This window comes from Chiloscyllium plagiosum, chromosome 30 (genome assembly GCF_004010195.1).
Source record: "Chiloscyllium plagiosum isolate BGI_BamShark_2017 chromosome 30, ASM401019v2, whole genome shotgun sequence".
Classification (NCBI taxonomy): Eukaryota; Metazoa; Chordata; class Chondrichthyes; order Orectolobiformes; family Hemiscylliidae; genus Chiloscyllium; species Chiloscyllium plagiosum.
The window spans coordinates 44,198,270-44,218,739 of record NC_057739.1 but is presented as its reverse complement, the minus strand read 5'-3'; the positions used below and the strand labels follow the sequence as shown (position 1 = coordinate 44,218,739).

Here is a 20,470-nt window from a genome sequence, read left to right as displayed (position 1 = left end):
GGTTATTTTAGCTTCAGCACAGCTCTGCATAATCTTCAGATGAAACACTGCTCTTATTGTTAAGGTTTTTGAACGGTGTGTCACTTGTAATCTTGGTGATGGGAAAATTGGTCACAAGTTCACATTGTGAATACATTCTTCAGAATATGGGAGGGGTATTTGGATACAAAAAAAAGTTTCTAAACACAATAATTTAGAAAGAGTGAGGTTTTCCATTACTTTAAAATATCTGTTCTAGAACGGCAAGCTAATCAGCCCTCTTAGTCCCAGATAATGATTAGTTTGGTCTCAAATAGGAGTCCTAGTTTGGTTTAACAATTTTCATGCTAAATTTAGCTTTATTAACAGAAATACATCATTTTAGTTAACATATGTTTCCTTGTTCTTGCATCTTATTGTAATAGTCATTGCAAATGGCTAAAAGAAACCTCAATTCCAAAAGAAAAGGCAAAGGACAGAATTTATAAAAAGGGTTCAGTAACAGCAATTCAGATTGCAGTCCAATTTTTTTTAAAATTTGTTTTGTAAACAATCCCTTCAAAAATATTCAAACAGAAAATCGGAGCCAGACACTCCAATTATTTCCAGTTTCTAACCTACATCTAGCCTTTGTTGCTGACATACTGTCATCTTCTAATGCAGATCATCTAAAATGAGTTGGAGAAAAAGATCACTGCTCATTTAGCAGCATCTACCAGGAGATGGCAACCGACTGCTGAGTACAACCCACAAAAGGCAGAAAATTGCAAAATAGAGGCAGGTGGGAAATCAGCAGGTCAATAGCCTTGTAATGAAGAGAAATTGCCAAATAAACAACAAATGAGATAATATTTGCTTCAAACATAGCCTTTTTTGGCAAAAAGCTTTATTATTACAATAGCTTGATGGTCCTCCAGATTGAGAGCAACAGCAGTTGTCACTAAGGCGCACTACATTTCAAGCCTGCAAATCTGGGATCCAAATTTACATCCAACCTTCCCCAGCTCATTAGCAAGTTCCCAAGGAGCTGATTTGGCAGTTAATTGGGCAAGAGCGGGATTCCAGCTCCTTTCTCCTTCGTTCACTTTGAAAAAAGCAGCATGTCCCTGACATACTATTTATTTAATGCGCTCATCAACTGCTCTCTCCAGGCTTAAAATCTTTACTATTATATTAACATGGAATGGCTTTATTTTCGTTTGCTGCAGAGTCTCTTCTTCTTTCCCACACTCCTAGGGCAGTCAGCAAGTCATTAAAAAAGGTCAAAAAGGGTTATATTCTCCAATAATTTGTAATATCCTTTCAAACAGAAACCATCATCAGCATACTATGGGGTTCCCCACACACTGGCAGCTTGCAAAATTAAACTAATACTCAGTGCTAAAAAGGCTACTTCACAAATTTATACTTCTTTCTGTTAAGCAGCCTGCTGTCATTTGTTGTTAAGGCCAACATACAGAGAATGGCCATTTGAGCAAATTACTGGAGGACTGCCAACACACATTGACTGATTGTCTATATCCCAGTAACAATCATGCAGAAAGAAAGGAGAAGAGCATTCATTGAAACAAAAGCCTTTTATAATTGAAAATCCTGGGTCAGCTTCCACAAGACAAGAATGATGGGCTCCAGATTTTACATACACTCATCCCAATAGCATACTCAAAAGCAGACAGCTGACCAATGACTCAACTGCAAAATCAGTAAGCACAACCAAATGTTTGCTAGTAACTGAACATTTTAATAATGTTACCACATGGTTTTACAAAAAAACTGAACATTGTTATTTGGGAGTATTCACGTTGAACTTCTTCCTGACCTGAGAACGGAATGGCCATTTAAAAGTACCACACAGAATTCAGTCACCGTGCAAAACATTTTGCACATTGTAACAACAGATCGGTAATTGGGAAATTAGGAAACTTATTTCTGTGAAGAATCAGGTCATAAAAGGGAGAACTCCAAAGGTTTTAAATTATATTGCACACCATCTAACTGACAAAAATCATACCAATGTGAGGAATTTATAGTTGAAGTTTGAGACACCCAAAATGTGAGGGTGGGTGTCAAATCAGAGAATACTCATTGCATTTCTGATCCTAGGGTTAATTTACAGTGGAAGTCCAATATGATAAATTTGCAAATTTGTACCTCAATTCCTAAATTAGAGATTTATTTAATTTGTGCATCTCATTCTTGAAGATAACCACAATTCAATCACTTTCATGGATTTAAAATTTTGTCTCACCTCTAATGATTTCCAACTAATTACTTCTCCAGGAGTCCAATATGAATGCCTATAAGATAATACTCATTCAATGTGAAGGATTGATGTTGAGGATTGAGTCAAAACTGGCAATTCTGAACTCTGGGCTAGGCACTGCTTTCCTATCAGGGTCTGTGCACATCTGCAGCAGAGCTGATGTTGGAACATGAAGTGAGAGCGAGGCAGTTTGTAGCTCGCCAACTTCCAGTCAGCTCCTGTGGTGAAACGGTTAAAAATTATGTCCCAATACATGTGTGAATCTAACCGGAATGGAGGTGTTGCTTAGTCCCATGTGAATCTTATTACACACCTCCCCGTGTGAATCTTCTTATCTGTATGTAACCAGAATGGAATGTGTTTTTTAGCCTTGCTCTGCTGTTCACATGAATGTTTATATCTGGAAAAGAGTATATCAGCTGGAAAAGTCTCCAGTTCGGTGAGTCTGCTCCGGGGTTACGTTTAACCGCCGAGCGTGGGTTGTTGGCAACCGCTCTACGAGAACTGACGGCTCCCAGTTCCGGTAACACGTAGAGTGAGTATAAACCAGACCCGTTGTAAGTACGAGACCTGGTTGTGGCGACGCTGCGGGGAATAAAACACTTATATTCTAGCAGATTCGCCTCTTGGCTGTTTGTTCTGTGTCAGACTACTCTCCTGCGAGCCTGGTCCTTGACCTTGAGAATTTTTTAAAACAGCTCCTTGGAAACAGTGATGGAGAAATACCAGATGATGAAAGTGTTGGAATGAGGAAAGTCTGTGTGGGTGTTGCCTTTATTTGGCTATCTCCCTTAAATGGAACATTTTGTCATGAGGGGCTTGGGGGTTAGCATTATTATGATTGCACTAAACTCCCAAATGAGTACAAGTATTTAAATCTTCAACAGTGTTTTGTAAAAATCTCCAAAACTTCCCAAAACAGGGTAGTAGAATTTTAGCTACAATGTAATTTCACTTTTTGTACATTGGTATCCACAAGACAAGAATGATGGGCTCCAGATTTTCATTGTACATCTCCAAGCAACATGGACACACACACTCAAAAGGACAATGGATTTATTTTTTGTTTTAAAATATCACATTAATTAGTGCTCCACTGAACTACATATTATCCCAGTTTTGAAAATAGAAATGAGAATTAGTATTGCAAAATGCAGGAATAGGATGCCTTCGAGGTTATCTGAACTCATTCAATACAATAAAGCCTCTCTTGACTGGGGTTTTCAAATGCAATTTCATACATTTAAAAAGTGATCCTTTTAAAAGGAAGTTTCATGGGCATCAATCACAATCCCCCCCCAAAGCAAATTAGTAATAATATGCCAAAAATTACATTCAAAGATCCCATGGCTATTTCTATCTCTAAGCTAAGAAAAAATGCGGCCCCCATAACTTAGACAGTAGGTGGAAAATTGTAGATTCTTCAGAATAATGTGTGTCCAACAATAAAAAAGATTTGCCTGTGAGGTTAAATTTGCTAGTTGTTCTGAAATCATTGAATGTTATTTTAAGTTCCTACGTTCACCATTATTGAACTCAAAATTTCTTTGCCGCATATCTGTAAAAACGGCAATGCATCTACAGGACATTTTTCTTATTTGAACAGTTCCATTCCAACATTCATAGTCAGCATCTCTGTTAATCAGTTGATGCAAGCAGTACTTTTACTGCATTTTAACAGGCAGTTAGAACAAAAAGATATCTATCAGCATGAAACACACCATGAAAAGCATTCATACTTAGCCAAACTCTGATCAGATATTTCATTAAAATGGGCTAAGCACATTGGGTTCCAAATATTCCATTCCTAAAATTAACTTCACGTTGCAATCAGTGAGAATGTATATTTGAAACCCAGCAAAATGGACAGTTTAAAAAGGTGACAATTATATTCACTGCAAGTGCTATAAGGATAGTTCTTCTCTTCTTCCATTACCCAAAGCAGACTATGGGAAACACTAAGCATACAGAGACAGCTTTTAAGTGTCTAAATGAATTATTTCTTCACATTTAAAAACTATCAACTTTGAAAAGCATTTTACACTACACGCACATAGAAACTATTGTACAGGCTCTCTTAGAACAAGACAGTCCTTAAATAAGCCAAGATGGTTCATAAAGCTATATTTCAAAATACACAGTCCTCTACTTTCAACATCAAAACAGGCCACCTGCTGAGGCAGATCACAAATGTTGTACTCTAACCAACTGGTTCACAACTGCAGCATACCATGTACGAACTGCAAATTATACTAGGCAATCAGTCATTCCCATTGCATTCTGGTCCAGCCTGATAACATAAACCAGCCACTTGCCAGAAAGTTCCACCCAGTATTATTACAGTACAAAAGTAGTTCAACCTAGAAGAGTATGCCAACTATTTCCATAAAACTACTGCTTCCAACATCATTACAAAGAAAAATGCATTTATATAATGTCTTGAATAGATAACCAGTATATAGGTCATTAGTATAACACTAATTAATACAGGAATATGGGAACAGAAGTAGGCCATTTAGTTCCCTCGAGCATGCTTCATCTTTCAAACAAGAAGTCCACAGATCAGGCAGTTTCTCATTCATTTGCCTCGGTTCCATATCTCATTGATTAATAAAGATCTATCAACCCCAAACATTCGGACATGGCATTAATTTCCACCTGCAGAACAGAATTCTAAACTACTAACACCATATATGTAGAATTGTTTTCTAAATTTACTCTTGTAAGGTTTGGCACAATTTTTCTTCAGGGATTGCTTCCTAGTTATATAACAGAATTTGTTTTGGCCAATGCCTTCTTAATATCTTACCCCAGTCAGATCTTTTCAATTCCACTACAAAATACATTATTACTCTATTTAACAAGGCAAAAGTGATAAAACCATGCATTGTATTTTAATCACTCAAATAATGATAGGTAAGACAGTTATAATTAGAGGCTTGTGCCCGGTGTGTAGAAAAATCATGTTTAAATTATTTGAAATTTCTAAAGAAATTAAAATGTATTAACACATTACTTAAGTGTCATGGTATGTTTACACAGATATTTTGTTGATGTAAAAAATCCACGTATATCCAAAGATGATTAAGTTGTAACTCAAAGCTACTGCAAAACAAGTATCACTTTCACCCTTCAAACAAGCACCATTCTCTTAAGCCACTAACAATCCTGTTATTGGCAAATTTCTACCATTTTCATTGGGTCAGAACCACTTTAATAAAATTTAATTACTTAAAATTATCAAAAACACCAAGCTACAGGATCTTTATTAAGGATTTGTGTTCCATGCTTATAAATCTCTTTTATGCCAAATCACAAGTAATTGTATGTAAAAATATACGAGGGGAAAATTCAACTGAATGTGAGATACAAATGGAATTTGAGAGTCAAGAGTGTGGTGCTGGAGAAGCACAGCAGGTCAGGCAGCACCCGAGGAGCAGGAAAAAAAAGAAAAAAAAATCTCGATATTTCGGGCATAACTCCTTCATTAGGAATGAGGCTGGGAGCCTCGGAGTGGAGTGATAAGTGGGAGGGGGTGGGGCTGGGGCGTGTGAAGGTTGGGAATGCAATAGATGGATGGAGTTGGGGGTAAAGGTGATAGGTTGGAGGGGAGGGTGGAGCGGATAGGTGGGAAAGGAACATAGAGAGATGAGACAGGTCACAAGAACAGTGCTGAGCTGGAAGGTTGGAACTGGGGTAAGGTGGGGGGAGGGGAAATGAAGAAACTGGTGAAATCCACATTGATGCCATGGGGTTGGAGGGTCCCAAGGCAGAAGGTGAGGCATTCTTCCTCCAGGCACTGGGTGAAAAGGGAGTGGCAATGAAGGCGGCCCAGGACCTGCATGTCCTCGGCAGAGTCAGGGGGGGTAGTTCAGCCACAGGGCAGTGAGGTCGAGATTCTGAGAGAGTGCGGCCCTCCATTGAGGAAATTGAGAGTGTTGGGCAAGTACTGATATAATCTCTCTGTTGCATTTTTTAAAAACCATAAACAGGGGTTAGCTGTACAGAGGCTGCAACATATTTCCAAAGACCGGAGAAGACAAAAAAACAAATTAGAAAGACAAACATAATTCATGCTTTTCATTGTATTGCCAAACATCAAAACTTCAGGAAGAATTCAGACAGAAAGCATGCACTTGTCTTTCATGAACCGCAACGCAAAGAGTGATAGCTTCTTAAAAAAGTGAATTTTTTAAAATGTACAATGTGAAGGCAGAGAACCAAAACTGACCTAAGAGATTAGAACTAAGCAACTTTGCAATAAGCCAAATGGGTGTGGGACAGATATTCCAACACTGACATTCAGCTGAATTGCTCTCATGTGTACAGCATTCTGTCCAAGTTGTTTTTTAAATATTTTAGAATAAAAGATGAAGCTTAAGCACACTAACATGGCAGGAGTAACTATTTATTTGCTGAATGTTTCAGCCCATGCCAGCTATTAAAAGCTCAAAATGGAAAACGAATGCAACTGCAAATCAACTTTAATGCACAGAATTTAGTGCATTTGTTTCCACAAACAAATATTACTTATCTAATTTTATTGAGAGTTGAAACTTTTATAATACTGTCCAAAATACTGCAGACAAAATGAAATATTAACAGACAAAAGTTTTAAACATCACTAAGATCTTGGGCAAACTTGAACTTTGATACACTGCTGTTATATGGAAACCAATCTTTCAAAAATATACAAATTGCTATTATTATTTATGATGACAGAACTCTAATGGAGAATTTATCAGTTACAAACGCTAACTAGTTAAAAGTAAAAGGCAGTCAAAAGGCAAGTTCTCAGCGCAAACAGGGTCCAAAGTGTGTTTCCAAATCATTAACATTCAGTAAAATCAGTCACATCTCCAGAAATTGGGGATTATAAGGCATACCATCATGCACCATCCAGGACATTGCACTCTGAGTCACATTCCCATTACAATATGTAGCACACATGGGTAAGTACTGGTAAATGCAAGCAACTACACAGCACATGTTTCACACAAACATAATACCTGCAGTTTGATTTTGCGGAACGATGATGACATGTTGTATGGTGGTGTTTGATAAATAAACTAGATACTATATAACTGAGAAGCAATTCACACAAAGCAAATCCTAAAGAAAAATCAGACAAAATAATAAGGTTTAGACTTAATTTTGCATTGCCAAATTCTTTAGAGTTAATCTACCTGAGCTGCATCACTAAAATACAACAGCTGCCTTCCTCACATTTTGGAATATTGTAACTGAAGTTCAAACAAACATCCCAAACCACACTCCACATCCGGATTAGCAATCCAGATTAATGCAGTTCTGATTTCTCCCATGAAATCATCCAGTGCAATTAATAGACTAAAAGTACTTTTGTTCAAAAAGAAAGGCTTTCATTGATTTATTCAAAACAGCATGTTTTTTTTATAAACTGAAAGCTGATATTCAAATGATTTCCTATCACGACAGCTATAACATTAAAAAAAAATCAACCCCACCCTGAACTCATTTGAGCACTGCACAATTTTTCAGTGACGCAGTACACCAAACATTTCACTGCAAAATTTCCTTCCAACTTCCAAGTGATTAATTTTTTCCCTCAAAGTCTTCAAAAACAGTTGTCAGTTTAGAAGGATATTCTTAAAAAAAAACTCACAATACAGTAAATTACAACTCCTCCAATACAAGGAGGTCTTATTAAAATCAAACTTTGTCCCACACAAAAGCAAAACATACAGATGCTGAAAATCTGTAATAGAACAGAAAGAGCTTAAAAATACTCAGGTCAGGCAGCAGGTGTGATGAGAAATAAAATTTACATTACAGACCAATGATGATCCATAACTGCAATATACTAATATTATAAGAATTAAAAGAGTACCAAATTCTGAAACAGAAAAAAGTCCATTGCAAGATTTGAATTATGTAAATTAGATTTTTAGATTAAAATCAAAATCATGTCACATAGCATGCATATCTTAAATTTGAATTGTGTAATTACCAAATGACATTCTTTACAGTGCTCTTTGGACTTTTCACGATTTTACAATCTGTCACCTTGACCATAAATAGTCTCCTTCCTACACATCTGAGATATGCATAATTTAAATACTAAGTCCTGAAAGCAATATACCTTTCTAAAATAAGAACAGGCAGATTATTTTTTTCATAAACTCTATGTCCATTAATTAAAGGGTCACTGGACTCAAAACATTCTCAGTTTTCACCCTACACATACTGCCAGATCTGCTGTTTCTCCAGCATTTTTCTCTAAATTTTTGAAGGTTTCCTGGTTGATAACTGAATTGCACAAAATTGTTTGAACTCTCTAGCTTCTGTTACATTCACATTTGCTACACTCGGTCAAATCTAAGTCAGATTGATCCATCCATGAAATGATCCATAAAGAATGAGCCAATATTTCATGTCACGTCACGCATCAGCAATTCATTGTGATTGCATCACAATAATTAGATTTAAAATATTCAGGCCTGATCTCTCTACAGATTATTAAGCTGTAGATACAATTAGCACTATGTACAGGATTGGACATGGAAAGTGATGACAATTTGCTTAATCAAAAATCCAGGAGATCAAAGAAAGTATTTACATAATTTAAAAGCACAATTCAAAACAATTACATCAGTTACGACAAGGGAATCCTTAATAGAATAGAAATACCATAAATTTAACCTAACATGAATCCACAGAAAACCAGAATACATACATACATCTGTCAGACTGGACTGGTGGTGGGGGGACATCAGCCATAAACCAAAAACATGCCTCATCTACCTCAATTCTTGAACATTATTTATACGATAATTCATCATCCTCAGCCCCACCCAGCTTTCACCTCTCAAATTTTAAGGGTCTATAAGTAAAGCATTTTCCTTTTTAATATGTTCCTTTCTGCAACAGTTGCTAAAAAAAAAATGCCCTGACATCTGTTACTATGGAAAGAGAATTTCTTCCAAGTATCAATTACCACATTAATAAATTAGACATGTCTTGAATCATGATTTTCTGCAGATGACATTCTTTCAATAAAAGCTTTTTGGATATTACCTATAACACCCCAATAATTATATTACACAGCAATTTTCTCATTATTTTGGAAAATTTTAATATAGCCCACAAAATGCCAATATGTTTAATAATTCATGGCCATTTCTGTACAACTTTTCAGCAACTAACAGAAGTCCCCACCCCATAATTCTGAGTCTATTTACTGTATTGCTGACAGGTTCTGCACTCCCCAAATCACTCAACCTACCCCCCCACCCCACAATTTTCAAACCAAGTTAAGAGAGGATTAAACTTTTCCCCTTGCCCTGGGATGAAACCCAATGCAGAGCAAAAGGCAAGCCAGCCTCAGGACCGATTCCTCACAGAATTAATATTTTAATATAAAAGATGATTTTGTCTGACCTTGTTGTGGTCACAGCCGCAGGAAACCCTCCCCCGCAGCCATTTTAAGGTCCATTGTGGTTGAAAACACAAAAATAAACCTGAGAAAAATCATACCTAACAGAATTCAAAGATGTTGCAGCAGTGTCTGTGAATGCACGGAGTGAAATAAAAATGCGCAATGAGGAAAAAAAAATCTACATTTTTAAAGTTTAGATATGTTTCTTTAAAAATATTTCATTTAAAATTGAGATATACTGTATAATCATTGATCAAAAACATATATATTAACATTCCTTCGCTCTCCTCAGACGGGCGTCAACGCCCGAAAAACATAACCGACTTCAACTGGAACCCTTTCAACTTAGCCCTCAAGAAAAATATATATTACAATTATTTGACTTCACAGTTTCCTCATTTTAAACATTTTAATTTTTAACAAATACAGTCAAAATTTAAAACGCGGCAAAAATATGTGCCCGTTTGAATGAAAGATGCGGCCTTCAAACAGATGTCTTGTTCGTTTGGTTTTTTTTGACCTGACGAAAATGTTAGGGGATATTTCCAGATAACTATGAAACATACCGAAGGTTGTCGACGACTCGCTGATCGCTGCAGACTCTCTCGCTCCCAGCTCGCACCGGCCTTTTTTTACCGTCCGCGACGATGATGTCACTGCTCTGCAGCAAGGAAACGAACAAACCCGAGCTGTTTCGGCGCTTTCCGTCGCGGGGGACACCTTCGGGTCGTTCCGTCACCACACCTTCGGCACTCTCCGTCTTCCGGGCGCGACGCCAACCTCGGCAATTCCCGGCTCCATCTAACGAGTGACTCGGCCGCTTCGGAGAATTCCGTACACCTCCTGGACGCTCTTTCGGCGGCTTCATGGAACCCACCAATCCCTACAGGGAGGGGAGACACCATTCGGCCCATCCAGTTTGCACCGACCCTCCGAAGGATATCCCACATATACCAAGGTTCCACCCTATCCCTGCAAACCTGCATTTACCATGGCTAATCCACCTAGCCCGCACATCCCTGGACCCTATGTGACAATTTAGCACGGCCAATCCACCTGACCTGCAGATCCCAGGACACTATGGGCCAATCCACCACAACCTGCGCATCTTTAGACTGTGGGAGGAAACTGGAGTACCCAGATGAAACCCACACAGATACAGGGAGAAAGTGCAAACTCCACAAGGACAGTCAGCCAAGGGTGGAATAAAACCTGAGTCCTTGGTGCTTTGAGGCAGCAGTGCTAACCACTTAGCCACTGTGCCACCCTGTACTCAGGTACACTTGGCAATAAAATCTAATTTAAAATTGAACTTGACAAAAAAAAGCATGTCATTGCGCAATGTATGTAGCCGATCAGAAGATTCAAAGACTGACAAACAAAGAGAGAAAGTTAGGTGTGAACATAAAAACAAAATAAGAGATTCTAGCTGGGCATTCAAAAGTTAGTGAGCATGCACTGTATAGAAAGTGAGTCCAGGAATTAATAACGGAAAATAAAAGGAGATACATTCCAGAAGTAGTTGTAAATAAGGGAAAGGGAGGGAGGAACTCAAGAAAATTACAATCGCCCTACTGAGCAACTTGTTGAAACTGCAAGCTGATAAGTCCCAGGGTTCTGATGGAATTCATCCTCAGATCCTAAAATATGTGGCTAGGGAGACAGTGGTGCATTGCTTTTAATTTTCCAAAATGCCCTATATTTATGAAAGATTCCATTAGATTGGAAAACAGTGAATTTTATTCAAAAGTGGCAGAGACAGAAAATAGGAAATTACAGGCCACTTAATTCAACATCAATCATAGGGAAGATGCTGGAAGCTTTTATTAAAGGCATACTTCAGGACACTTGGAAAAGTTCAAAGTCAACATGGTTTTGTAAAAAGGAAATAATGTTTAACCAATTTATTAGAGTTCTTTGAGATAGTAATATGTACAATAGATAAAAGAAAACTACTGGATATCGTCAAGGAGTCAGAGGTTTACAGCATGGAATCTACCAATCCCTAGTGAGGGAGAGACCATTCAGCCCATCCAGTTTGCACCGACCCTCCAAAGAGTATCCCACATGTTGTATTTGACTTGTTCATGCCGCGCACTTTTCACAATTAATCTAGTCCCATTTACCTGTGTTTGGTCCATATCCCTCCATACATCCACGTACCTGTCCAAATGTTTCTTAAATGACAAAATTGCACTCACAACCACCACTACCTCTGGCAGCCCATTCCACTAACCACCTTCTTTGTGAAAAAATTGCCCCATGGATCCTTTTGTATCTCTCCCCTCTCATGTTAAACCTATGCTTTCTAGTTTTAGACTCCCCTAACATGGGGAAAAGCTGTTGGCTATCTACCTTGCCTCTCATGATTTTATAGATTTCTATAAGGTGTTCCCTCAGTCTCCTATGGTCCAGGGGAAAAAACATCTCAGCCTATCCAGCCTCTCCTTACAACTGAAAACTTCCAGTCCAGGTAGCATCCCAGTAAATCAGTGAATACACTGTGCTTAGATTTACAGAAGGCATTTAGTCACGTGCCACATCAAAGATGTGGATGGAAGATCTTATTGAATGGCAGAACAGTTTTGAGGGCCTTTTAATTGATATGCCTGTAATTCATTACGTGATGCCTTTAAGCAAGTTTATTTCTATATGCTCATTACAGCTTTGGTTCAAACATGGACAAAAGAGCTGAATTCTAGAAGTGAGGTGAGACTGACAGCCCTTGACATCAAGGCAGCATTTGACCAAGTGTGGCATCAAGGAGCCCTAGCACAACTGGAATTAATAGGAATCAGGGGCTATTGGTTCACTGGTGGAAACCATACCTGGCACATAAAAAGATGGCTGTGATTGTTGGAGGTCAGTCATCTCAGCTCCAGGACATCGTTGCAGGAGTTATGTAGGTTCATGTCCTAGGCCCAACTATCTTCACCTACTTCATCAATTACCTTCTCTTCAATGTAAGGTCAGAAGTGGGGGATGCTTGCCAATGATTGCACAATGTTCATGATTACTCCGATACTGATGCAATCCTATTCAAATGTAACAAGATCTGGAAAATATCCAGGCTTGAGCTGACAAGTGACAAGTAGCATTTGCAGTACACAAATGAACATCCGTCACATTCAATGTGTTACCATCACTGAGTCCCCTATTATTATCATGGGGGTTTACCATTGACCAGAAATTCAAGTGGACTCACCATATAAACAAGAGAAGTTAAGACCATAAGAAATTGGAGTGGAAGTAAGCCCATCGAGTCTATTCTGCCATTCAATCATGGCTGATGGGCATTTCAATATCACTTACCTGCACTCTCCCCGTATCCCTTAATTGAAAGGGTAGGAATACTGCAGTGAGCAACTCACCTCCCAACTCCCCAGAACCTCTCCATGATCCACAAGGCAAAGTCAGGAGTGTGGTGAACTTACTTGTTAGAGCAGCTCCAACAACACTCAAGACACTCAACGCCTTTCAGGACAAAGCAGTCCACTTGATTGACACAACATCCACAAATATTCACTCCCTCCACCACCGAGACTTGGTAGAAGCTGCAGAAATTCACCAAAGATCCAGTATGTTCCAAATCCGTGACCACTTCCTTCTACAAGACCAAGGACAGCAGATACACGGGAACATCACAACCTGCAAATTCCCCTCCAGGTTACTCACCACCCTAACTTGGAAATATATCACCACTCCTTCACTGTTGCTGGATCAAAATCTTAGAATTCCTTCCCTAACAACATTATGGGTCTTCCTAAAGGAACATAGATTGCAGTGATTCAAAAAGGCAGTTCATCACCATCTTCTCAAGGGCCACAAGGGATGGCCAATAAAAAACAGCCAGCCACATCCCATCACTGAGTCCCCTATTATTAACATCATGGGGGTTTACCATTGACCATAAATTCAAGTGGACTCACCATATAAACAAGAGAAGTTAAGACCATAAGAAATTGGAGTGGAAGTAAGGCCATTCAGCCCATCGAGTCTACTTTGCCATTCAACCATGGCTGAGGGGCATTTCAATATCACTTACCCACACTCTCCCCGTATCCCTTAATTAAGAGTGAATATATAAAGAATCTTGAGGATGTTTGACACTGGTAAGGTCATAGGAATAAAACAAAGAACAAAGAAGTTAACATTTCATGTCAGATTACCCTTCTTCAAAACATTCCAGTACCAGACTGGAAATGTTAACTCTGCTTTCTCTCCAGAGATGCTGCCAGATGTTCTGAGCTTTTCCAGCAATTTCTATTTTTGACTGGGAAGGCCAGATTGCCCAGAGAGAATGTGGTGGAATTCCTCTTAAACTCTGCTGGCCTTGATGGGACAGGGTTCCTACATGGTATTCACTCGAAAATTCAGGACAAGCACCCAGTAGACAAGATGATGAGAAGTTGCTATGAGGAAAGAGAACGAGTAAATTGAGCCTTGAGTTCAGAAGAATGAGAGAAAATAGTCTTGAAATGCTCAAGATTCTGAAGCGGCTTAACAATATTAATGCTGTTTCTGTCAGCTAGACAATCTAAAGCATGGAGACACTATAAGATAAAGGTTAGATTATTTAGAACTGACATGAGGCGAAATCTTTTCACTTAGAAGGTTATGAATAACTACCCCCCCCCCCCCCCAGAGAATTGTTGATGCTCCATTGTTGAAACTACTAAGATTAGAATAGACTGATCATTGACTCCTTGAAGAATCAAAAGAAATGAGCTCCAGGCAGAAAAGTGGAGGAGGCACAAGATAAGCCACAATTGAACAGAAAGGAATCAAACAGGCAAAGAGGGACCATATGATCTACTCTTGCCCCTCTTTCTTATGTCCATGTACCTCAAAACATTACAAAGAATTTTACAGCCAATAGAGTGCCTTTGAAGCCCGTTGCAACAAAAGAAATGCATCAGCCAACTTATGCATGATTAGATCTCACAAACAGCAACATGATAACATTCCTACAATCTAGTTTAGTGATCGCAGCTGACCTGTAATGCTGTTAATGGTACCCCTTGAAAGTTTCCTCTTACACAAAGCACACATAACAACAATCTTATGGCTGCAGCCATTCTATGGTAATTATTTGGTCACTAGGATTCTTAGGTCTCTTTTTAGATTAGAGTGGTGCTGGAAATGCACGGCAGGTCAGGCAGCATCCGAGGAGCAGGGAAATTGACGTTTCGAAGGGCTTTTGCCTGAAACATCGATTTTCAGGGCAGCAGCCGAGGAGCAGGAAAATCGATGCTTCGGGCAAAAGCCCTTCGAAACGTTGATTTCCCTGCTCCTCGGATGCTACCTAACCTGCTGTGCTTTTCTAGCACCACTCTAATCTAAACTCTGGTTTCCAGCATCTGCAGTCCTCACTTTTGCCTTCTTAGATCTCTTTGCCGTACTACCCATTCAGTTTCCAAAAGGCCAAAATAATACACAAGTATGCAAAAACTGGTCTCACCAACACCTAGTTAGGTCACTGAAATAGTCCAGACATGCTGTTTGTTGTATCAAGTATGACAACACTTTCATCTTGGTTGCATTCAGGTAAATCATTTCCTGATAAAATGTATTCTGATCAGGAATTCTCATGGAGGAGCTCCAAGAATTTGAAGAAAAATTCAACTTCTTGATCTTTCAACTATTAAATTGGCTGATGATGATAGGACATTTTGTTTTGATTTAAGGCAAATGCAATTAATTACTCCCCCAACTAAATTACTGGCCAGGACACGAAGGACAGTTTGCCTGCTCTTCTTTTAAAATAGCACAAAGATATCTCTTACATCACCTGAGAAGGTAGACAGGATCTCAGGTTAATGTTTCGACCCAAAGATGCGATCTCTGATTTGGGTTGAGGAATAAATATTGGCTAACATCCTGGATGAACTTGTGATCTTTGGCAAATACTGTGAGAGCTGTTGAACTAACCTGAACAGGAAGTTGGCCCGTTTAGCATCTCATTCAAAAGAAAGTACAATCACTCTGCCTGCAATATTGCACAGGTACATTAGTCCAGATTATGTGCACTAAGTTTTGGAGTGGATCTCAAACTCAGAACTCAAAGATAAGAATCATCTATGAGAAGCAGCTGACAAACAATATATGATAAACGGTCTACATTGGGCTGAAGTTAAATATTTACTGAAATTACCCATGGTGTGTTAGTCAACAATATACTATACAAAAAGTATATGGCTGAAATATTGTATCATACCAAATTGCGTCATCAGCACAAAAACATATCTTTTGATTCTTATACCTTATGACTGCATTTATGTTCCACATAAAACTCTCCATTGCTTCTTCTAATAACAGAATTACCTTCTATTCCTTTCTCTCTCATGGCCTTACTTATGTTTGAAGGGGAAAATATAGCTCCCTGAATAGTCAATGGCAAGTACCTAACCCATGGTGATCAGGGATGTCCTATTTTTGGGTATTGAAATTAATTGATTTGCCAATGGGTAACAAATTGAAACGGGGATATCAGACAAGATTTCCACTTGTTTGCTATTCAGCACTACTCTGGAATGCACTGACGCACAAATACCAGATGAACAACTGACATTTATATAGCACCTTTAACATAGGTTAATCTTCCAGGATAGTTTTCAGGACAATAAAATGAAGCCCATCTTGTACAATATTCTCTCATCCCAGCACTTAAAATACCTACAAGAATTGTCTACAAGGTGAACATATGAAGAATGGTCATTCAGATGGGAGTGCTGAGGGAGAAAAGGAATGACAAAAAGGACTTTACCAAATTTCTACATCAAAATGACTTTTAGTCACTTGAACATGTTTAAATGCAAGTGACAACAGAAGGGATGCTTCTGAACATTTAGAGATAAATGACTGGTTAAGTGTATTTCCCCTTTAAAAAGAACTAACTATATGCAGTGTTTGAAGAATTTCCTTTAAACATCCCACTCCCCTGTGGATTGTGCACACTGCACCAAATAGCTGCAGAGGCCATAATATCTCTGCTCCACCAAGCAACCGCCTTTGGGGAATGCAGTTTACATTTTAATCATTCATTTGGCAATATTTCAAAGCTTTACTCAGCATTTTCTTTGGTACTGATGTTGGAATAGAGCTATTATTAAGAGGATCAAATTCTTTGTGTAGTTTTTAGTAGCAACCTGCCCATTTCTGAGACAAATGAAATTGCAATTTAGCAAGTGCAGTTTCTATTACCCCTAAATTCAGTTTCTTAACTGCCTTATCAAGAAATAACTACTATTCCCAATCTCATGCATTTCCTTCCTTTATTTGCAAGAGTTGCTTGTACATATTAAGACTTTCTCAATCAATTTGCTGTAAAATACCGAGAGGTACAGAGGAACTAAGTGACCGGAAGCTGAAGGTAGCACGATGCGTTGATAAGGTGGCTAAGGTGATGTAGAATTAGAATTTTTTGCGGAAGTAATGATCAAGTTAGAGAAAGAGAGCCAGTAGACGTGACCTATTTGGATTTAAGGCCTTTGACAAAGTACTGCATAGGAGGCTGCTAACTAAGAGCCCACAGTGTTGGGGGCAAGGTACTTACATAAAGAGTTGGCTGACTGATAGAAGGCAGAGATTGGGGATAAATGGATCTTTATCAGGATGGCAGCCAGTGACGATTGGAGTTCTTCGGGGTCCATGTTAGGACCACAACTATTCAGGTTATACATTAACAATCTGGATGAAGGAACTGAGGGCACTGTTGCTAAGTCTGTAGATTACACAAAGATGAGGGAGGGACAGGTAGCGTTGAGGAAGTGGGGAGGCTACATAAGGACTTTGACCTAAGAGAGTGGGCAAAGAAGTGGCGGATGGAATATAATGTGAGAAAAAGTGAGGTTTTGCAAATTTTGGTAGGAAGAATAGAGGCATGGACTATTTTCTAAATGGGGAAAGGTTATGAAAATTTGAAGTACAAAAGGACTTCGGAGTCATGGTTGAGGATAGTCAAGGTTTAACATTCAGGTTCAGTTGGCAGTTAGGAAGGCAAATACAATGCTCGCATTCATTTCAAAAGGGCTAGAATACAAGGGCAGAGATGTATTGCTGAGGTTGTAAGGCTCTAGTCAAATTGCATTTGGAATATTGAGAGCAGTTTTGGTCCCTATATCTAAGGAAGTTCTGAGTTCAGAAGAATGAGGGGGGAATCTGATGAGGAATATAAAATGCTAAACAGGATAAGGTGGATTGTTGAACAGATGTTCCTCCTTGTGGGACAGTCTCAAACAAGAGGTCATAAATTTGAGTGTGAGGAAGTAGGTTTAAAACTGAAATAAGGAGAGATTACTTCTATCACAGGACTGTGAATCTGTGGAGCTCACTGCCCCAAAGTGCAGAGAAGCCAGAATCAATCAACAGATTGAAGAAAGAAATAGGCTTCTGATAAAAAGTAAAAGGTTATGGGAAGCACACAGGAAAATGGAGTTGAGATCAGGATAAGATCAGCTATGGTCACGTTAAATGGCAGAGTGCACTCAAAGGGCTTAATGCTTACTCCAATTCCTATGAAGAATATCTGGTGTATAGCTGGTGTTGGAGGAGGGGGTCTAGAGGAGATTTACAGAATGATCACAGGGATAAAAGACTTGTCATGAGAAGTGGTTAAGGACTCTGGATCTGTATTTAGTGAAGTTTAGAAGGATGAGGGGGTATCTGTTGAGGTATATAAAATGTTGAAGGGGATTGCCATCGCCATTGCAAAGATGTTAACCCTTATTGGACAGTCCTGATCAAGAGGTTATAGACGTAGAGCATGAGAGATAGGTTCCAAACTGAGTAGAAAGCTCATCAGATCAGCCAACGGGCCAAGGAGTGGCAGATGGAGTTTAATTTAGATAAATGTAAGCTGCTGCATTTTGGAAAAGCAAATCAGAGCAGGACAAATCAGGCTTAATGGCAAGATCCTGGGGAGTGTGGCTGAACAAAGAGACCTTGGAGTGCAGGTTCATAACTCCTTGCAAGTGGAATTGCAGGTGGATAGTGAAGAAAGTGTTCGGTTTAGCTTGTCTTTATTGGTCAGTGCATTAAGCATAGGAGTTGGAAGGTCAAGTTGTGGCAGTACAGGACATTGGGTAGGTCACTATTGGATTACTGTGCGCAATTCTGGTCTCCCTGTTATAGGAAGAATGTTTTGAAACTTGAAAGGGTTCAGAAAAGATTTACAAGGATGTTGCCAGGGTTGGAGCATTTGAGCAATAGGAAGAGGCGGAAGAGGCTTGGGCTATTTTCCCTGGAGCATCAGAGGCTGACAGATGATCTCATAGAAGTTTATAAAATCATGAGAGGCAGGGATAAGGTACATAGACAAGGTCTTTTCCCTGAGGTGGGGAGTCCAAAACTAGCATGCACCAATTTAAGATGAGAGGGGAAAGATTTAAAAGGGATCTGAAAGGCATTTTTTTCACACAAAGGGTGTTGCGTGTATGGAATGAGATGCCAGAAGAATCAGTGGAGGCTGGTACAATGACAACATTTAAAAGGCATCTGGATGCGTATATGAATAGGAAGGGTTTAAAAGGACATGGGACAAATGCTGGCAAATGGGACAAGATTTATTTAGGAATCTGGTCGGCATGGATGAGTTGAACTGAATGGTACATTTCCATTCTGTATATCTCCATAACTTTACTTAGTCATAGAGTCTCACAAAATGGAAACAGACCCTTCGGTTCAACCAGACACCAACCAAATTCCTAAACTAAACTAGTTCCACCTCCTGCATTTGACCCATATCCCTCCAAACATTTCCTATTCACGAACTTACCCAACCCCTTTTAAACATTGCAACTCTCTTGGGGTGATGAATTTGTGGAACTCAGTGCAGCTGTAGGCTGTGGAGGCCAAGTCATTAAGTATATTTAGGTCAGAAATAGATAGGTTCTTGATTAGTAAGGAGATTGAAGGTTACAGGAAGGATGCAGGAGAATTGGGTTGAGAAACATATCAGTCATGATCAAATTGTGGAACAGACCCAGTGGGCCAAATGGCCTAATTCTACTCCTATGTTTTATAATCTTATGAAAAATCCTTCATTAGCCAAGTATAGAAAACACATGTAGGGAGGTTATACTGAACTGTACAAATCATGAATTGTGCCACAACACGAGTACTGTGTCTGGTCACCTCATTATAGAAAGGATGAGTTGAACGAGAGGAAATTTATGAGCATGTTGCCAAGACTGTAAAATTTATAAGACCATAAGACATAGGAATGGAAGTAAGGCCATTCGGCCCATCGAGTCCACTCCGCCATTCAATCATGGCTGATGCGCATTTCAGCTCCACTTACCAGCGTTCTCCCCGTAGCCCTTAATTCCTCGAGACAACAAGAATCTATCAATCTCGGCCTTGAAGACATTTAGCGTCCCGGCTTCCACTGCACTCCGTGGCAATGAATTCCACAGGCCCACCACTCTCTGGCTGAAGAAATGCCTCCGCATTTCTGTTCTGAAATGACCCCCTCTAATTCTAAGGCTGTGTCCACGGGTCCTAGTCTCCTCGCCATGTATTATTTTGTACGTCTCTATTAAGTCTCCCCTTAATCTTCTAAACTCCAACGAATACAATCCCAGTATCCTCAGCCGTTCCTCATATGTTAGACCTGTCATTCCAGGGATCATCCGTGTGAATCTCCGCTGGACACGTTCCAGTGCCAGTATGTCCTTCCTGAGGTGTGGGGACCAAAACTGGACAAAGTACTCCAAATGGGGCCTAACCAGAGCTTTATAAAGTCTTAGTAGTACATCTCTGCTTTATATTCCAACCCTCTTGAGATAAGAGACAACACTGCATTCGCTTTC

At 39.3% G+C, this 20,470-nt stretch overlaps 1 protein-coding gene across 10 annotated transcripts in view; it reads right to left on the bottom strand.

Moving 5' to 3' along the window:
* sptan1 (spectrin alpha, non-erythrocytic 1) overlaps positions 1 to 10,326 on the bottom strand; it is a 105,790-nt gene extending 95,464 nt beyond the window's left edge. For 9 of the 10 annotated variants that reach the window (XM_043720580.1, XM_043720586.1, XM_043720588.1 and 6 more), the window contains exon 1: positions 7,252 to 7,299. In XM_043720580.1, the coding sequence (XP_043576515.1) occupies positions 7,252 to 7,284 (33 nt within the window). In that variant the 5' untranslated portion in view covers positions 7,285 to 7,299. Of the gene's footprint in view, positions 1 to 7,251; positions 7,300 to 10,225 lie in introns of those variants that run through there. The other variant, XM_043720583.1, reaches the window with a different exon arrangement.
* Positions 10,327 to 20,470: the final 10,144 nt, after the last annotated feature.